Source organism: Silurus meridionalis, chromosome 18 (genome assembly GCF_014805685.1).
Source record: "Silurus meridionalis isolate SWU-2019-XX chromosome 18, ASM1480568v1, whole genome shotgun sequence".
In the NCBI taxonomy this organism is placed as follows: Eukaryota; Metazoa; Chordata; class Actinopteri; order Siluriformes; family Siluridae; genus Silurus; species Silurus meridionalis.
Window position 1 is genome coordinate 3,672,717 of NC_060901.1, and position 18,737 is coordinate 3,691,453.

The 18,737-nt window shown below is 41.2% G+C and overlaps 1 protein-coding gene across 1 annotated transcript in view; it reads left to right on the forward strand.

Moving 5' to 3' along the window:
• The window catches only part of erc1b (ELKS/RAB6-interacting/CAST family member 1b), a 198,812-nt gene that overhangs the window by 134,502 nt on the left and 45,573 nt on the right, over window positions 1-18,737 (forward strand). Inside the window, 1 exon segment of the mRNA XM_046873276.1 lies at window positions 3,250-3,397. Coding sequence (XP_046729232.1) covers window positions 3,250-3,397 — 148 coding nt within the window.

Here is an 18,737-nt window from a genome sequence, read left to right on the forward strand (position 1 = left end):
ACTGGTACCTGTGGTCTGCAGCTGAACGTAACGAGTGTTGCTAGTCAGGAGGACAGTGTATTAAAAGGCGGTTCTGAGGAAACGTGCCTTTGGTGAGGAGGAGGCTGGAACATCTCCAGAGCTCGTATATTAGTTTACACTACAGCACAGTGGTTTTGGCAGCACTGGGTTAAGTGTGTGTGTGTGTGTGTGTGTGTTTGTGTTTGTGTTTGTGTACACACCACCGTATTTTTACTTTGTTTGATGGTTGAAGTGATTGAAGTCAAACAAATGCAGGATTAATCAGAGACCGTTGACCACAAATGGTGACGAGGGTAAGACCCTGTTTAGGAGTGTGTTAGAGAATAGACACACGGCGTCAACGAGACACGTTTAATTGTGTGTGTGTGTGTGTGTGTGTGTGTGTGTGTGTGTCCAGACTTTATATCCGTGTTGTTACTTCTCACAATCACAATCTGTTCATCATTCTAATGGATGGCCGGATATTTACTTTAATAAAAATGTGTTAATTTACAACCCTGTTTACAACTTCACACAAATGTCAAAATATTAGTTCGTACGTACGGCATATGCATTTTATTTTATATATATTTATAGACATGGCCTTCCTAATAAATAACCTGAAATGAGATTAATAATGCACATAAAATATATGCAGTCCAGTAAAAAGTAATGGGACACCCGGCTTTTCCAGACGTTTGTGGTTCTTCACCAAACTGCTACCATAAATTTGGAGGCACGCAATTGTGTAGGACGTCTTTGGATCCTGTGACATGAAATTTGGACTTAAAACCCATTGTTTTGCATGGGCTGGAGTGGAAGATCTCCTGCTATAGAGCTTCTAAATTTCAACCCTGTTGAACATGAAAATAATGAAATATTTAAATAAATATAATAAATACAAGTTAAATAAATGTGAACGCCGACTAGAGTTGCACAATTCCAGGAGTTTCCAAGACTGGAAACTTTCCATGGGAATTAAGGAGAATATATGGGAATTAACAGGGATCTTAAATGTAGTAGGAACAAAAATCTCGCAGGATCATTTTGGTTTAAACAACCAGATTTAACGCAATTTCAGTAGAATTTCTGCCCTACTGAGGCCACGCCCCCATAAATTACATAAATATTACATCCATTTGTTTAAAAGTGTCATTTTTTAAAACCTGTATTAGTTTGCATGCATGTCAGCTGATGACCAAACAAAATGTTTGTTTGTATATGATACAGTTTATATACATTTCCCCAAATTTCTAATAAATTCCTTTAAATTCCTGGCAAATTTCCAACTTTGAATATTTGCAGAATAGTTCCGGAAAGTTTCTGGAAATTTACCAGACATTTTCCACCCACATTTTTCTTTGTAGAGCATTTTTAACAGTGGAATTTGTCCCAAAGCAGCTTTAAAAATAAATAGGTTATAAAATATTCATTTATATGGTTAGTGCCTATAAGTTTATCTCTGAGTTACCCAGTGGCCAAATGTGGCAAAGGAAAAATTGTCTGAGACTCCATGAGAAAAAAACGTTGGGAGACTCAAAAGGAACCTCACCCCCATCTGAGCAGCACCGAAAGTCTATTCATTACAGTCCATTACATTTATTGGAGTAGATGGACATATTAATAAGAGTCCAAATTCAGCCTCAAAGTTCTGAAGTTTCTCAGGAACTTCACAGATCTTTAGGTTGCTCATGTGGACACCATTCCTAGCTGCAAAGAGTGATCTCTACTTAAAGAGAACTCCATCCAGGGATAGGGCTTCAGGACCAATCGGGCAGCTCCGTGGAACAAATCTAGAGGAACATCTTACCAGAAAAGCAGGAAGCGAGGTCAGGGTTAGAAATTGAGAGATTGAAAGGACTGCGGCGGCGAAGTGTGCGGCAAGGAAAGAGTCACAAAAGAAGCCCGCCTTGATGGAAAACAGCAGAGGCTGGATCAGGCTCGACACACACACTGAGCTGACGGTGTTCTCTCAGCTTCACCGCCGCTGCTCTGGAAGTCATCATGGCCGCCACCACTGCTGCACACGTTCCCCTGCCTCCGCTATCAGCTTTTTCCATCGCCGCTGTCAGAGAGGTCGAGCGGCGTGTCGCTGCACTTTCTCCCACTCTCTTTCTGTAACTGAACCTGATCCCAGAACTCATACTGATGTTTTCTGGAGTCTACTAACACAGCTGCCTTAGTGGTTCCGGAAAATGGCGGTATATGAAAAATGAGCTCCATACGTTCAAATGGATTTTTGTCAGTGAACTTAACACATGCTCAAAATTAAAAATATGAAGAAGACGCATATTTTTCTTTTTCCACTTCTCGTCCATACGGAGGCGGCGTTTTGAGTCGTTACTTAGCTTTCCACGATCTCCAAAGTGAATACGTTTGAAAACGCAGTGCAAACTGCGAAAACGCATGTGAGCGTCTTCAGACTTTTAGTGGGGATGAGCAACTTTTGGGAAGCGACCGAACGCGCTTTTTGTTTTCTTGTTTTCCAGACGAAAACGCTGTTTTCTAATGTATCCCTTTTTTGCAGCCTCACAAGACCACCAGTGACACACGGTTCTCTGTTGCTCTGTCCTGAGGAGACGTTTTTCTCAGGGAATACAGATATATAAGTGCGTCTATGTATAAATTATTTCTTCGCATATCCATTATATTTACCCTATTTGGCAGACGCCTGTATTCAGAGTGACTTACAATTATATCGGGTATACAACTTAGCATTTGAGGGGTAAGGGCCTTGCTTAAGGGCCCAGCAGTGGCATCTTGGTGGAGGTGGGATTTGAACTCTCAGCCTTTTGAGCAGAAGTCCAACATCTTAACCCACGTTAAGACGTCATGTTAGGTCAGCCATGATACAGCGCCCCTGGAGCACTGAAGTTTAAAGGCCTTAATTGCCCCAAGAGGGGTAGCTTGGCAATACTGGGTCTTGAACCCAGATCCTTAACCACTGAGGTTCTTTGAATAGTTTTTTGGGGGGGTTGTTTCTTGGAGGTTTTTCTTTCTCTCTCGAAGGGGCTCTTATAAGACCATCTCTAAAAGGGACTCGATCTGTTTTTGGGCTGAAACATTAAATTTTTTTGCTGTAGTACCAGCTGGCATCAAAATTCCTCAGTGATACGCTTTTCTGTTGCACCACCACTGAGAAACCCACCTTGCTGGAACTGCTGGGTGGAACTTCAACACGCCCGTTTGGGTTCTTGTTTGGGTGAAATGGCTGATCGTGTGTTCTTTCTTTCTTTTTTCTCTCCACAGACAGGAGGCATTGCTGGCAGCCATCAGCGAGAAGGATGCCAACATCGCTCTCCTGGAGCTGTCCTCTTCTAAAAAGAAGAAGACTCAGGATGAAGTGGCTCTGCTGAAGAGGGAGAAGGACCGACTGGTGCATCAGCTCAAACAGCAGGTAAGATCGCGAGTACAGTCCGGCGTCCACTCGGCTCGGAGAAGAGCGTGCTTCATCAGCATCAGTAAGAGCTCTCGCTGAGGAGTTCACAGTTACCTCATGGAAAAGTGTTCATTAACCGGTTTCCTCTTCCAGCTAATTATCATTCATGCATTAATTTGGGGATCAAATGGATGAAAAACGAAACGGAATCGAGCGATGATTAGAGCACGCCGATATGATGCAGATGTACAACCTCACATCCATTTGGCATATCAGCGTTACCATTACTCACCTTCTCCTCAGGTCCCAATAAACCCTCAGAGGGGTCTCACACACACACACACACACACACACACACACACACACACACACACACACAACACTAAAACTGTGTATATATAACATGTGCTGTATTTATACATCTACAACCTACAACTGAGCAGATTAAGGGTTAAGGGGACATACCCAAGGGCCCAGCAGGGGCAGCTTGAGGTTGCTGAGGTTGTCTTAACCACGGAAACACCACTTCTGCAGTATGAGACCCAGTCCTCAAGTATTTATTATGAACTTATATACTAAATAAATAAATAAGGAAGTCATTTCCTTTACAATGTATAACCTCTATAACTATACAGAGAACAAATCTCACTGCAATCTTTAGTTTCTGGTCAGGGATCTGCTTATTCATACCAAACCAAACCAGCCAATGGGAGCAAAGAATTACGAATATATAAATGTAATATTAAATACATTAATACTATATACTTTTATACTTTATGCTGTATAATATACAGTTGACCACCTGCCTAATATTGTGTTGGTCCCCTTTTTGCTGCTAAAACATTCCTGACCCATGGAGTATAAACAACATGAACTTCTTCAGCAGTTTGAGCTTCAGGAGCTCGTCTGTTAGATCGGACCTCATGCTCCAGCCTTCGCTCCTCACGTGCATCAATGAGCCTCGGCCGCCCACGACCCTGTCGCCGGTTTACCACTGTTCCTTCCTTGGAGCACTTTTGATAGATTCTAACCACTGCAGACCAGGAACATCCCACAAGAGACTGTCTGACCCAGACGTCTAGACGACACAATTTGTCAAACTCGCTCAAATTTTTTACTCTCGCCCATTTTTCTTGTTTCTACCACGTCAACTTTGAGGACAAAACGTTCCCCCGCTAACATGATGAAAAGATCATCGGTGTTTATTCACTTCAGCGCTCAATGTCAGAATGTCAGAATGTTTCGCCTGATCGGTGTTTTTTTATATATTTTTTAAATCATCGCTCCATTTTTTTTTTTTCCCGCTTTCAAAATAAAAATTAGCTTAAACACTAAAACAAAAGGAGAACAAAAAAAACAGACTTGCGCCAAAACCACAGTTGAGTTTATTAAGTTAAACTCTTTTACACAGAAATTACTCACATTTCAAATACAATAAAGAATAAATCGAATAAAAAACAGCTCTTACAAAAACACAGGCATGTCTCTTTATATGTAAACATTTCCCGTTCCAATGAAAATCTTTTCTCAAACCAGTTCCAACCTTTTCCATTTTCTTCTGTCCGGTCTTGTTAGAGGATTGTACAGTATATGAATGTTTTTTTTTTTTCTCCACTCCGATATCCGATCCACCATTTTGTCCTGGTATCGGGCCGAATCCGAACCCGGGTGTATTGTAATCAGTGGCATGAAGTGTGCTGCTGTCTGAAACGATGCTCTTGATGCACTCTGATGCAGAACTTTGCTTTGTGAGCTCGGGGGATGGCGAGAGAGCGGTTTGGAGCGGCACCGCCGGGGTCTGGTGTCAAATAGGGTTCGGGGTTCTGGTCAGGAAACGTGCTCCAGGCTAGCAGGCTGTGTTTGCTGTGTTTAAAGCACAATTGTTGTACCATGTGGTAAAAATCTCCTCAGACCCCATCTGCATTTCGGAGGACACCGTGTGTGGGGTCACGACCCAAAGGTCGGGAACCTCTGCCCTTTTTTTTATTTTTATTTTAAATAGAAATATCCGGAATTACTCTTTTTTTTTTTTTTTTTTTTAAGAAAAAAATTCTCAATGCATCGTTTTTTTTTTTGTTTGTTTGTTTTCCCCCCAAGTGGTTTAATTTGAACATGTTTATATTGGGAATTTTTTTATTTATTTATTTATTTTTGTACATTTTTCCACAGTGATATTTACATTAACGTCATCTGGCATGACACCCTCATCCAGACCGACCTACATTGATCTCAGTTATACAGCTGACCAGCTATGGCTAAGGCCAAGGGGGCCTTGCTCAGGGGCCCCGGAATGGCATCTTGGTGTTGCTGGCATTTAAACTCATGACCTTCCGATGGAGTCCGATGCCTTAACTTCTAAGCTACTACATTTCTTTTCTTTTCTTTTCTTTTCTTTTCTTTTCTTTTCTTTTCTTTTCTTTTCTTTACTTTTCTCCAGGTTCTGTACTAAATGTGTTCCTTTTCATTCAGAACTAAATACACTATACAGACAAAAGTATTGGGACACCTGGCTTTTCCCAGCCGTATGCAGTTCCTTCCTCTAAAATCCAGAGGCACACAACTGTATAGAGTGTTTAGTTAGTTCCAGCATGACGGCTCCATGAAGATCTGCTTTACATGTGTTGGAAGTGTGTGGAAGATCTCCTGCTGTTCCTAGTGAAAACGATGGCCTTCTTATCTCACCCACATCAGCACCTGACTTTACTAACACCCTCATGCCAAATTTTCACAAAATCTAGTGGAACATCTTCCCAGAAGAGTGGAAGTCACTATAAGTTAATGGTAAGGTGTCCACAAAGTGTAACATGGATCATCCATTAACTCCTGCTGCAGGAATTTCATATAATAAAACATACAAAAAGTTTGTGGACACCTGATAAGATCGGAATGTGCTGCTTTTTTTTTCCATCTCCATTTGCTGTTATAATGAGCTCCACTCTTCTGAGAAGATGTTCCACTAGATTTTGTAGAGCTTTGATGTCGTTCAGATACAACTGTGTCAGTAAAGCCAGGTCTTTTCCAGTTCATCCCAATAGGGTTGTATAGCAGCTGATCTTACAGTTCATCCTATATATCTTCATGGAGCTGGCTTCTAGTCTCCTGGTTCAAGTAAAGGAAAGTAAATCGCGTCCTTGTACGATCGTGTGCCTCCAAGTTTGTGCAAGCAGTTTGGAGAAGAACCAAACATGGCTGGAAAGGTCTGGTTTTGTAATACCAGTCTCACATCTGAGCTATAACCATGGTATTACCACAGGATGCTGAGCTTATGTAGGAGAAAGATCTCTACAGCTGGTTTTTGTGTTTTTTGTCACTTTTTTAAAAGCAGTCCTGGCCTCCAGCCTGTATCGTACTCCCACCCGCGTCCGTGAAATATTCACTATATAAAATCTTTACCGTCTCCACACAGTGAAGAAGCCGCATTAATCCGGAGAATTATAGCCAAAGCCCGACGCAGCACATTAATCATTCGGCAGGCCCTCCTGTTCGCGTTTGACGTCTTTATGACACCCCAGTGGCCGAGCGAGTCTCTCAGGCTGCACACTGCTCTTTCTGTCTCACAGGTGAGGTGTGGGATGGTTAGTGTGGTCTGCGTCATAATGCTCAGCCTCCGTCTGATGGATCACAGCAGAGACTTCCTGACTTTTCCCATGTTAACTGTATGTCAGAATGCAGTGTGTGTGTGTGTGTGTGTGTGTGTGTGTGTGTGTGTGTGTGTGTGTGGGTATACAGTAGGGATTTCACATTTCTTATATCAGTAGTCGTTTCAGGCTCCATGCGAGTGTTTGGTTTGTGTAAGCTATATATGTTCTCAAGGGCCACCGAATGCTTCATGTGACGTGTGTGTGTGTATTGCGTGAGGTGTGAGGAATGTGTATGTGGCAGTGTGCATGGTTAATGGACTGTGGCTGATCTGACATGGTTCAGAGGGAAAGAGGAATGGTGTTGGTCTGGTTTTTTTTTGTGTTTTTTTTTTGTTAAAACCATGTGCTGGAACAGCCAAAGTGTGCCGAGCCGGCGGTCCGTTTAGTTCCATGACTACCTTACTAAAATAAAAAAATAAAAAAAAATATATATATATATATATATATATATATATATATATATATATATATATATATATATATATATATATATATAACTATAGACACGACTTATTCATTCGTTTAGTAGCTGGTTAACAGCTACACGGAGGATGTGCGAGTTTGGGAGAGTCGGATCGACTGTTACTGTGTTGTAGTATGGAGTAGAATGGAAGAGGGAGGGATGAAGCGGAATGGAAAAGTCCCGAATGGAATGGGGAGGAAAAGATTTGGAACAGAATGGAATGGGAAGGAAGCGAGAACGGAACGGAACGGAATAAAACTGAACGAAAAGGAATGAAAATGAGTGAAACTGAATGGGATGGAAAATAAAAATGAAATGGAAGAGAGCAGTTTTTTTGTCTTTTATACAGTGAAACTAAATTGTGATTTCTGATATGTAGGTCGCTGTGTAAAATATCTAAAAGACGTAAAAGAATAAGAAAAAAGAAAAACAGCGTCAAAAACGTGAGGTTTATACACAGTGCCTGTCACTGGTCTGTCACAAGATGTTAGCGAGGCTTAATAGACATTCCACAAGACCCAGCCGTCTAGACGTCGCGATTTGTCAAATCTTTGCTCTCGCCCATTTTTCCTGCTTTTAACACGTCAACTTTGAGGACAAAATGTTCACTCGCTGGCTAATAAATCCACCCACTAACAGGTGCCATGATGAAGATAACCAGTGTTCTTCACTTCACCAGGCATAATGTTATAATATCAATGTTCTGTCTGATCTTTTGTAATCGAAATGTGACATTTTTGTCTCTAACTGAAGAACAGACTGCCTCACCCCCACAGTCAAACTTGTGTTAGGGATGTTTTAGAGCAGGGAAGGCTGGAGACTCGTTTTGGGTGACCCTCATCCTTTCCTCTCCTCTTCCCTCTATTTTGTTCTCTTCTTCTTTCAATATGGTTGCCAGTCATTGTAAATCATGTTAAATTGGGATCGAAGCAGATCGTCGCAGGCTGAAACGCCAGCCAGGAGTCGAACCTGCACACAAAGCACAAAACACAGTAGATCCAAAATATCACGTGTTGTACCATGAAAGTAGCTACTGAAAATTCTAAATGTCCAAGGAATAAATAATGGTACTAAAACACACATTCAGTTTGAAGTGAAAGATTAGGGTTAATGGTGGGGTCAACATTTAACCCTTAGGCTCTTTAAACAGGACTAAAATCTGAGAAATCCTAATAGTCCACGGAAATGATTCAAGATTCAAAAGTTTGATTATCATAAGAAGTCTGTTTAACCATACAATGATGTGAATCTTCCCAACAGTCTACGACATCGATTATGAGGATATAAAGAGGAAAAAATTATTTATTAAGTTATTATAAGAGCGCAAGTGCAGGAAACTAAAGTATACATTTTGGCCTTTGAAATTGGTACCAAGTGCTCGAAAGGTTTAATATGAAGTTATAATGAAAGCGTTTTCATTTTCCTCGAAATATAAATTAAAAAATCTGATACTCCAGTAATTAAGAGCCAAAACTCATGGCTCATCAGAAAGAGAGGAAGAAAATCAGTTTTCTTTTACCGCCTTCAGTCTTAACATTTCTTCTTCTTATTATTATTTTCATTGTTGTTCATGACCGCTCGCCCTCTGTTTCCGTCCGCATGCGAAAGGAAATGGCTTTTAATGATGCAGCCGATTAGTGTTTGTAGGACTCCTGAGACGACGTTAATAAGTCTGCTTATAACTAACCTCAGATTGAGCACAAGTTATGGACGGAGGTTCGGTAATTACATCCTGTCAGAAGATTTGTTTCCCGATCATCTGCTGCCATGCCTCAGACGGGCTGGACATTATTGAAGCTGTTGTAAAGTGGGCACAGTGGAGATGATGGTCCTGACATGGCTACTGTTTTAGGGTTTTTTTTTTTTTCCTTTTCTTTCCCTGGTCCTCAGCAGAGCCATGGTTTGGGCACACGCTGGCGGAATAAAACCATTTTGTCCCAAAGAAAGCCGCAGAAAACATAAAATGTCGAAATGCCTCGATTCTGCCAAGGCTACCACACAGCAGAGAGAGAGGGGGGGAGGGGGAGAAAAGTGTGGAAAAGTAAAAGTGTGTGTCCAATTGGTTTAGAATTGCTCCCTAGAGAGAAAGAGCTGTCCATGTTTGAAAGCATCCTTTTATTGGGCTGAAAATGCAGGCGTTTTGGTGCATGGGCAGGGCTGCAGGCGCCTCGTGGCCCAGCTGTGGCTACACTGAGCCGAGTCCTTAAATTAGCACACGAGGGCCTGGAGGAAACGACAGGGAGGAGGAGGAGGGGTGGGCGGTTAAGCATGGAAAGGGGGGAAAAGAGGGCAAAACAAAAACAACAAATATTGGATTCATTAGGGAGTTTGTTAGGTTGGAGGCCTGAGGCTGATCCAGCAGCGTTGTGCCTGAGCCCCGAGGCTTACTGAGCCATCCGTGCTGGATTTGTCTTGGACTCGGGGGCAAATCTCGCTGCTCATTCGCGGGCCAAAAAGAGCTGCTGTTTTTGGAACATTCAGACCTCAAAACACCAGCAGCGAAACGGCTGTTTGAGCGAGTCGTGCGAACATACAATGTTCCATTCAGCTCGCATTACGATGAAGCATTTTCGACCATCTGATTTATTCCTTCGAACGCGACCGCTTGCCGTTTATTTGCGGTACATTTGTAAACTTTTTATTTACACTTTTGTCGCATCGCGGTTACCTCGTTGCGCGGAATTTTCGCTATCTATCCGCACGTTCTACGTTTTACCGGCGGCGCAAGTGAAAATAAATCTCACGCCGTCTCGGTTGACACACGACTCGTTAAAATACTTTCCCAACAACTTTTTGCTTTTTGAACATTGCATTCCACATGAATTCCCCTGTTTGCTCTTATAATGAGCTCCACTCTTCTGGGAAGATGTTCCGAAAGATTTTGTGAAGATTTGTGCTCATTCAGAAACAAAGGTTTTAGTGAAGTCAGGTTCGGATGTGGTAGGTGAGGTGAGGTGAGGAGGCCTGCGGGTGCAGTCAGCGTACACATTCATCATGTTTAATAGGGTTTGAGCTCAATAGTAGAAGATCTTCCACACATTCCCAACCCATGTAAAGCAGATCTTCACGGAGCGGGCTTTGTGCACAGGGGTCTTGTGATGCTGCAACAGGTTTGGGTCTCCTAGTGATTTGGTGCCTGGTTTGTTCATTGGTGCAGAAGTTAGTCAGATGTTGCAGAAGTTAGTCATTGGTGCAGAAGTTAGTCAGATGTTGCAGAAGTTAGTCATTGGTGCAGAAGTTAGTCAGATGTTGCAGAAGTTAGTCATTGGTGCAGAAGTTAGTCAGATGTTGCAGAAGTTAGTCAGATGTAGGCAGCTATCCTGGAGTTTAATGGGTGATGAGTATAAAGGAGGTTTGCTTCTTTCCTCACTCAGCCTTCTCCAGGAAAGTTCAGTGTCGTATTAGTGACAAAGCGAAGACAACCAGCTAATCCGCTTGAGTAGAGCGTACAGACGAGGCGGTGAGAGGACTGGACAGTCCAAAAAACCTCCTGCGTCAACGAAATGCAAGAAATTGTCATTAAATGAAAATGCGCCAACATCAATGCAAGAACCTTAAAAAGGTCGACTCAAAATTTCATTACTAAATAAATCATGGGTGCTGAAGACTAATATGCACATCCACCAGAATGGAGTTTTCTTTTTTCCTTTAATGCTTTCCTGTTTAAAATCTGTGAAAGAAAGTGTTTGAAAAGGCAGCACTTGGATACAAATGTCCCTTTAAAAAAAAAACCATGCTTTTAAAGGCGACAGTACGTCATGAGATTTCCGAGACACCAGCGTGCACTTGGGCTGATTAACTGTAATAGTCCATTAGGCTCGACAGAATTAAATCCCACTCTGTATAATTGAATGAATCTTTGGTGCCTTAATAAGAAATATGTTGTGAGCTGATGTACAGGATTATAGGATTCACGACACTATAACACACTCACAGAGCATTGGGGTTCTTTTTCTACCGTTGAAGAAATAGCAGTGAAAATGTTGAGGTAAAGGGGAAACTGAATATTTGTGTAATTGACATTTCTGATAGTGTTTCAGTTTTCGTTTTTTTTTTTCTCGTGAGGGAGCTTCACCCAGGAAGCTTTGGAAAGAAGTGTTACTCTCAGGGTAATTAGGTGGTGAGTTAATTCATTAGTTACTTTCTTTTATTGAAAATTTGCCTTTGAGGCCGCAAATCACAGCATAATAAAAGTTTTCTCGTGATCTCAAAAGTTCTCATTATCAGGACTTTCTCAAGATCTCAACACAACAGATGTTGTTTTCTCATTATCGCAGCCTAAAAACCCGTTTTCTCACGACGTAATTGTAAAATCTCGTGCCTTATAAGTTGTCACTCACTGACAGACACAGAGCTATTTCAGTTTGAGCAATTCCCTGATAAAAAAAAAAAAAAAAAAGCAAACGCGATCATCCACGATGCCTCTAGAACATGATCTTTTGGCGAATACAGAGAAAAATCTTATTTCGAGATCACAAGAAAATGAAGTCATGATAACTAGAAAACAACTTTTCTATGTCGAGATCATGAGAAAATCAAGTCGTAAAACAACTTTTCTTATGTTGTGATAACAAGACAATTAAGTCGTCATAAAGAAAAACAAATCTTATGTCGATCACAAGAAAATCAAGTCGTAATAACGAGAAAACAACTTTTCTTACGTTGTGATAACGAGAAAATTAACTTGGGATAACGAGAAAACTTTTCTATGTCGAGATCACGAGAAAAAAATCTTATGCTGAGATCACAAGAAAATTAGTTTGTGATAACGAAAATTAAGTTGTCATGAAGAAAAACAAATCTTATGTTGAGATCACGAGGAAATGAAGTCGTGATGAGAGATTTTATTATGGCTAGAAATTTTGTAGCGATAACGAGAAATCGACTTGTGTTATGGCGAGATCATGAGAAATTAAGTTGTGATAATTAGATCAAGAAAAAATGTGATAAAGAAAAAATATTATGATGCATGACCTCTTTGGACTCTTATTCGGTTTCAGAAAACATCACAATCAAAAACTTCACAAAATACATCAAGAAAAAAGTATAAACGTACTTATACTCACACACATCTATATCTATCTATCTATCTATATATCTATCTATCTATCTATATATATATATATATATGTATATATACCATATTTTATATATATATATATATATATATATATATATATATATATATATATATATATATATATATATATATATATATATATATATGTGTGTGTGTGTGTACTGTATTTTTCGGACTATAAGCCGCTACTTTTTTCCCACATTTTTAATGTTTTGAACTTAAACAACGAAGCGGCCAATTTATGAATTTTTCCTGGGTTTTTCGCGGTTTCACAAACTAAAAAACTGAACCCCATAACATTAGACCAATGAAATTTCCAAACGGAAACAAAAAAACGCACCTCACCTGTGTTCTGAGCTGCACGGCATCGGGAGAAAAAATTTCCATTGGGTGATTTTTAAACGCACGACGATGCCAAAAGATAAACTCCCGAGAGAAATAGTTGTGAAAGGAAGGAGGAAGACAGTGAACAATGACTTTCTTGGTCAGCTACTGTTTAGATATAAGCCGTTGAGTCTGGGTGAAGAGAGAGCTTGCTTCTGGCATGCTATTCCCAAAATACCGCTATGCTCCTAAAGGAAGCGCAACATATTTCACCCGTTACACCGTGTGTAAAGTGTCTTTCATTAAAGCCTGTTTAAAGTACATTAGTGTAGACACTACATTGCGGCTTATAGACATTATTTATGTTAAAAATAAAAATATTTGTAAAATTCAGTGGGTGCGGCTTATATATGATATGATGCGCTTTATAGTCCGGAAATTACGGTACCTGACGAATGACGTCAGTAGACTTTAATCGATTACGGTCTCTGGCGGTGCAATAACGTCCACGTGCTGTATCGAGATGCGTCACGGAAACGATTCATTTTGACACCCCTACTGTATTAAGATCATGTATGTACCTATGTGTCTTCCCTTCAATCGAGCTTGGACAATTCTACTTTGGAAATCCGAAAAAATAAACGCATATACGACACTACAACACTAAGTGACTATAGAGGAAACAAACTCTCTCAGTCAACATGAACCTGATGTGCACCCATGCTGAAAAAACCTTAACCTCCTCCAATGCTGGTCTACTTTCATAGATTTCATGGGTTTTTTCTTCCCACCTTTCTTCACCTGCATTCTGTTACTACCAGGACATCTGTTCTCCACATCATCTTAATGCGAGTCAGGACTTAAATGTCTTTCGCGGTCCATGGTGCCATCTTCCTGCTTTAAATAGACTCGATACAGACAGACGAATTGCTTTCTGGTTTTTTTTTACCTCCAATGCATCTACATGTCTAAGGTATTTATTCTTCACCTGCCTATTTAACATTTATTTAAAATGGAAGGAAAGTATTTGTCGGGTTTGAGTGGAAAAAAAAAAAAACCCTGTGCAGCCCAACAGGACGTGGTGAAAAGAAGCAGGTTAAAACAGGAGATTTGTATGTTTTAATGAATACAGTCAGCGCAGAATGGCGCGTTAGCGTCCCTTCCTCTGTCTTTAAACCGCCCGAGCTGAGACTCTTTCAAAAAAAAATAAAAAATGACCTGGGCGAGAGTTGAACGTGCACCTTTAACAACGAGGATTAATAAAAAAATATATATATTCGACTTTTCCAGACATGTTGAGCTCGTTTGCGCACTTTCGCTTTTATACAGCCACTACCTCACTCATTTATTAATAAGCAGGATAAGTACCACCATTCATACGTTTGGCTTCTACGGTGGCCCATTATGGCTCCATGGAACACTGAAATCCAGACATAAACATGAAGAGGGCAGTCGAAAGCCGTTTACATCATCATAACGCTTATGCAATATTTAACAATGTCGTCGTCGTCGTAATAATCATAATTTAAAACTAAGATTGACAAATATTACGGAGGTGAGTAAGTCCAGGGCGTTCGGTTCGATGCATTTTGAAGGACGTACTTTGTTCTTTCGAAACAAGATTGACATTGTTTCCATCATACATTCATTCCTACTACAGTGATGAGACGTTTGATTGGTGTAACGATCACGTCCCACCTTATTAAGATTATGGACCTTTAAAGAAGTAGATGCCGACCCCCGCAAACATCCCGAACCATCTAGAGACGTTCCACTTCATGTGGAGTTTAAACACTGGACCTCTCTGGCATGAAGAAGCTGGTGTTGGATCTCATGATCGCAAATGTTGAGCTATTTTATGAGTTGCTCAGTAGCTCCTGGTTCCATAATCTAAAATGACTGTATAAGACTGTAGAAAGATCATCACTCATAATCACACACTCCAGTGCTCATGTTAGTTCTCACTCTCCAGTGATCTGTATTGTTTCAAGATTTTAATCACACTCTTGACGCCACCCAAATGAGGATGGGTTTCCCTTTTGAGTCTGGTTCCTCTCAAGGTTTCTTCCTCATAACATCTAAAAGAGTTTTTCCTTGTCACAGTCGCCACGGCTGCTCATCAGGATAAACACACTTCCTTTACATTAACTGTTAAATTCTTAGAAATGAACTTGTTTTCAAGATGACGATCCCGGTCGTGTTGGTTCCCTGATGGCGGCGTAGTGAAGCCGGCTGTCCCAGGATGGTTCAGGCTTTAGTTAAACGCTGGGATAAGTGAAGAAATGGAATGTAGCTTGGGAGTATGTCAAAAAATATATGCAATTTCTACTCCTTGAAATATTTTTATCTTAGAAACTCAATAGTCCCAGTTTGACTTGAACACCCCTCATATCAACATATCTCATGTATATTGTGGCCCCCATTTAGAGAACCACCAGCCTGCTATAACTTATGCAGCATTATCCTGATTTACATCTCTATTTGCCATTTCTTAAGCCTCTATGTGGAATAATTGGTCTTGATCTTCTCTCGCACAGAGAAGTAATTACATGGTCAGAGCAGAAGGTCGACTTCTCAAGTGTCCCTGGAGCAGTTAGGGGTTAAGTACCTTGCAAACAACCGCGGTCAGACGTGACTATGGCACCGGGTGGCCCTTCATTCACAGACTATCAACCTCCATCAATCCCTGCCAGTCCTGGAAGCTCATGATCCGGTTGTTTAAGCACATCCTGAACCACCAAACTGCCCCGACTTGACATTGTTGAATTACAGCTTCGGTTTGCATAATTACTGTCCTTATTAAAGTCTTCTTCATGTGGGGGAAGAGAAGAAGGTTGGGAAAAGGAGGGGGAGGAATTTAGTACGAGGTCACGAACTCTCACTGGGTCACGGGATGCCGTGAAGGGGGTCAGATGTCTCCCTGCGGATAAGAAAGGCTCTCATTAAGATGCCGTTCTGACCCCAATTAGGAGATTAACCTTTTATTTCTTTGGGAAGTTTGTGAAATTATGAATCCGCACCTTTTTGAATTAGCTCTCTCTCTTTCGCAATAAAAAAAATAAAGAGCTTGAATGCTGGGGAAGGCAAGTGATTAGATTAAATGAAAGAGTAAGTTCTTCAGATGAAGACTGAAACCAGAGACGTGCGGGCAAAGTTCCTGCCAGCTGCTATCTCCGTTCTGAATGGAGAACTCTAACGAGAGCCTGATGTATCCTGAAAGCTAAAGAGGATGAAAAAAGCGCCAGGAATAATGTCGGTGTACCACGCAATTGGTCTCCATCCAAAGCTTCAGGTCACTCAGTCGAAACCTGAGCAAAATGTAACGATTGTGGATGATATAAAGTGAATGTTTATCTTCTCAGCGCTTTATTCTACCAATGTTATATCAGAGCTCACTTCCTGTAAAAGCACAAGGCATCGAGCTGAACCAGTGAAAACACACAAGCCACAGAGACCAGGAGTCCTGTTTCCTGTAAAAGTGTGTTGTACATATCCACACATTACGGCCCAACAATTAGCCGGAGTCTTCGCTATCTCCCTATGAACTTTCCCCCGAATTCCTCTGTAATCTTTGCAGCCGCTAATACACGCTTTGTTTCTGAAGCCCAACAACATGAGATTTTTTTCTCCCCCCCTCATTCTGTCTGCTTTATCCTTCTCTCCCACATCCATTCATTATCCACAGTTCCAGAGCATGGCTCGAACATGACCGGCCGCTCGGACCAAATAAGTCATAGATATACAGCAGGCATGATGTCATATACCGGATCATTGGCCGAGCTCAAAGGCCAGACATTTGTAGCAATTTGTCCCCGGACCACATCATCTTCATATTTTACTCCAGTACTTAACGGACGGTGCGTTCACAAACCCGTTCCCCACCCCCCTACTTTCCTTTTTTTCAAGGTTCCTACGCGAATCCGGATTTTTTCAAAAGCAGCGTTTTCAAATGTGTCCACTTTGGAGAGCATTTTCAGAAAGCTACCAACAGAAAGTTTCCTTTGGCTGAAAACCCTGTCTCAGTGTGGACGGAAGGTCAAAACGGAGAGAAAAATATGCGAGGCAAAAAATGTATTATTGTGGACATGGCCAATAAGTGTTATTTTATTTATCAAGTTAGGAGCAGACACTCGGCGCTGCCAATAGATGACGCTGGACTGGATATGCATTGAGTTTTTAAAAGAAAAATGTGTGTTGGACCCCTGTTTTCTTCTTAAGAAAACAACATGAGGTGACAAAAAAGATGAGACTAGACCACCAGATGGCAGACCAAGGCTACACGCACAGTCACAGGGAGCACCGCCCTTCGTGAGTCAGTGTGACAAAAGACGCCATCCTGTGTACATGGGGGGGTCTGTGCACCTGGTGCTATTCAGACCACGTGCGTTACCACGTCTGCTATTCGGACGACGTGTGCACTCAATTACCGAGTTCTCCTCACACGTGAAACATCATGATCTCACTTCCGTACTCGCCAGATTTGGTTCCTGAGGACTTCGCCCTCTTCCCGAAGATAAAGATCCAGCTCACCGTTGTTTTTTTTGACACCATTGCCGGCGCGAAAGGCAGATACGCTTCGAAAGGAAGACTTCCAGGACACATTTAGGAACGCCGGGCGCTGTATTGGTGTGCAAGGGGACAATTTTAAGGTGACTGCGTAAAAATAGGTAAATAAAGTACTTTCTTGTGAACAGAGCGAGTCTATAAACTTTTTGATACCACCTCGTATACCAAACCTCACCTGTTCTCACAACACATAAATGAAGAAGACAGTTATTTTGGAGGTCGAATTTCTCTTGCGCGTTATAGTGGAAAGAGACTCCTTTCATCCGAGAAAGTTTTCTGTAGGTCACACAAACCATACCGGTATCGTAGATGTATAATGGATGGTAACAGATGGTATCCCAGAGCCCCGTCTGGTGTCTGCACTCAATTTCAAGCACTATTAATTTAAAAAATAAATGTTCTTAACAGGTGCATTTTAATTTAACCTTGAAAAATAGTTCAGCGGTAAACTTTTTTTAAGCGCTTTAAAGTTTTCCGATATTTTCAAACATCCTGTAAGTATCTGTCAAGTTGCAAGTCAAAGGCTGTTTCGCAGCATACAGCAGCAGAGGTCCGTACGAGATGATTCTATAAGAGACACGTTGAAGATGTATGATCGCGTTCTCCATGCCAGATTACACGCTAAAGATCTTCTGAGGGTGATTTTAAAATATAGCCGTGTTCTGCTAACATCATCAGTCTAGAAAGATGAAAGATGAGACGAGATGATAAGAATATTCTCTCTTTCAGCATGTTGTGGAGAAGGTCATCGGGTTTAGGCTCGTATAGCTACACAAAGGTTTTTGGACACCCGGCCGTAAGATTGCTACGTGCTCCTTTTTGAACATCCCGTTCGACATTTTTATAAATAACGTCCACTCTTCTGGGAAGATGTTCCACTGGATTTTGGAGTGTACATGGACTGAGATTCAGCCACAAGGGTGTTCACATTCATTTGAGGTCTCCTAGTTCAAGTGAAGGGAAACTTTGATGTATCTTCAATGCAGCAACGTTTTTCCTGTCAGGATCGTTTACTGCTACTGATAACTCTTCAGTCCTTTTCCTTAAACGAGAAGATCGACATAATTCAAACGCGAAAACTCTCCCGCATTAACTAATAAAGCCGGCTGAGAAACATCTACTCGCCAGGGAACCGTATGACGGGGGTGGGAGCTCTCCGTTTAAAAACGTCTGTGCATTCAATGCATCCAAACCCGATATAAATAATAAAACCTTTTTTCTTCTTTTCTTCTTTCTTTTTTCTCGTAAACTCCTGACATCCGTCATTATTTTTCTCCGTTCGGT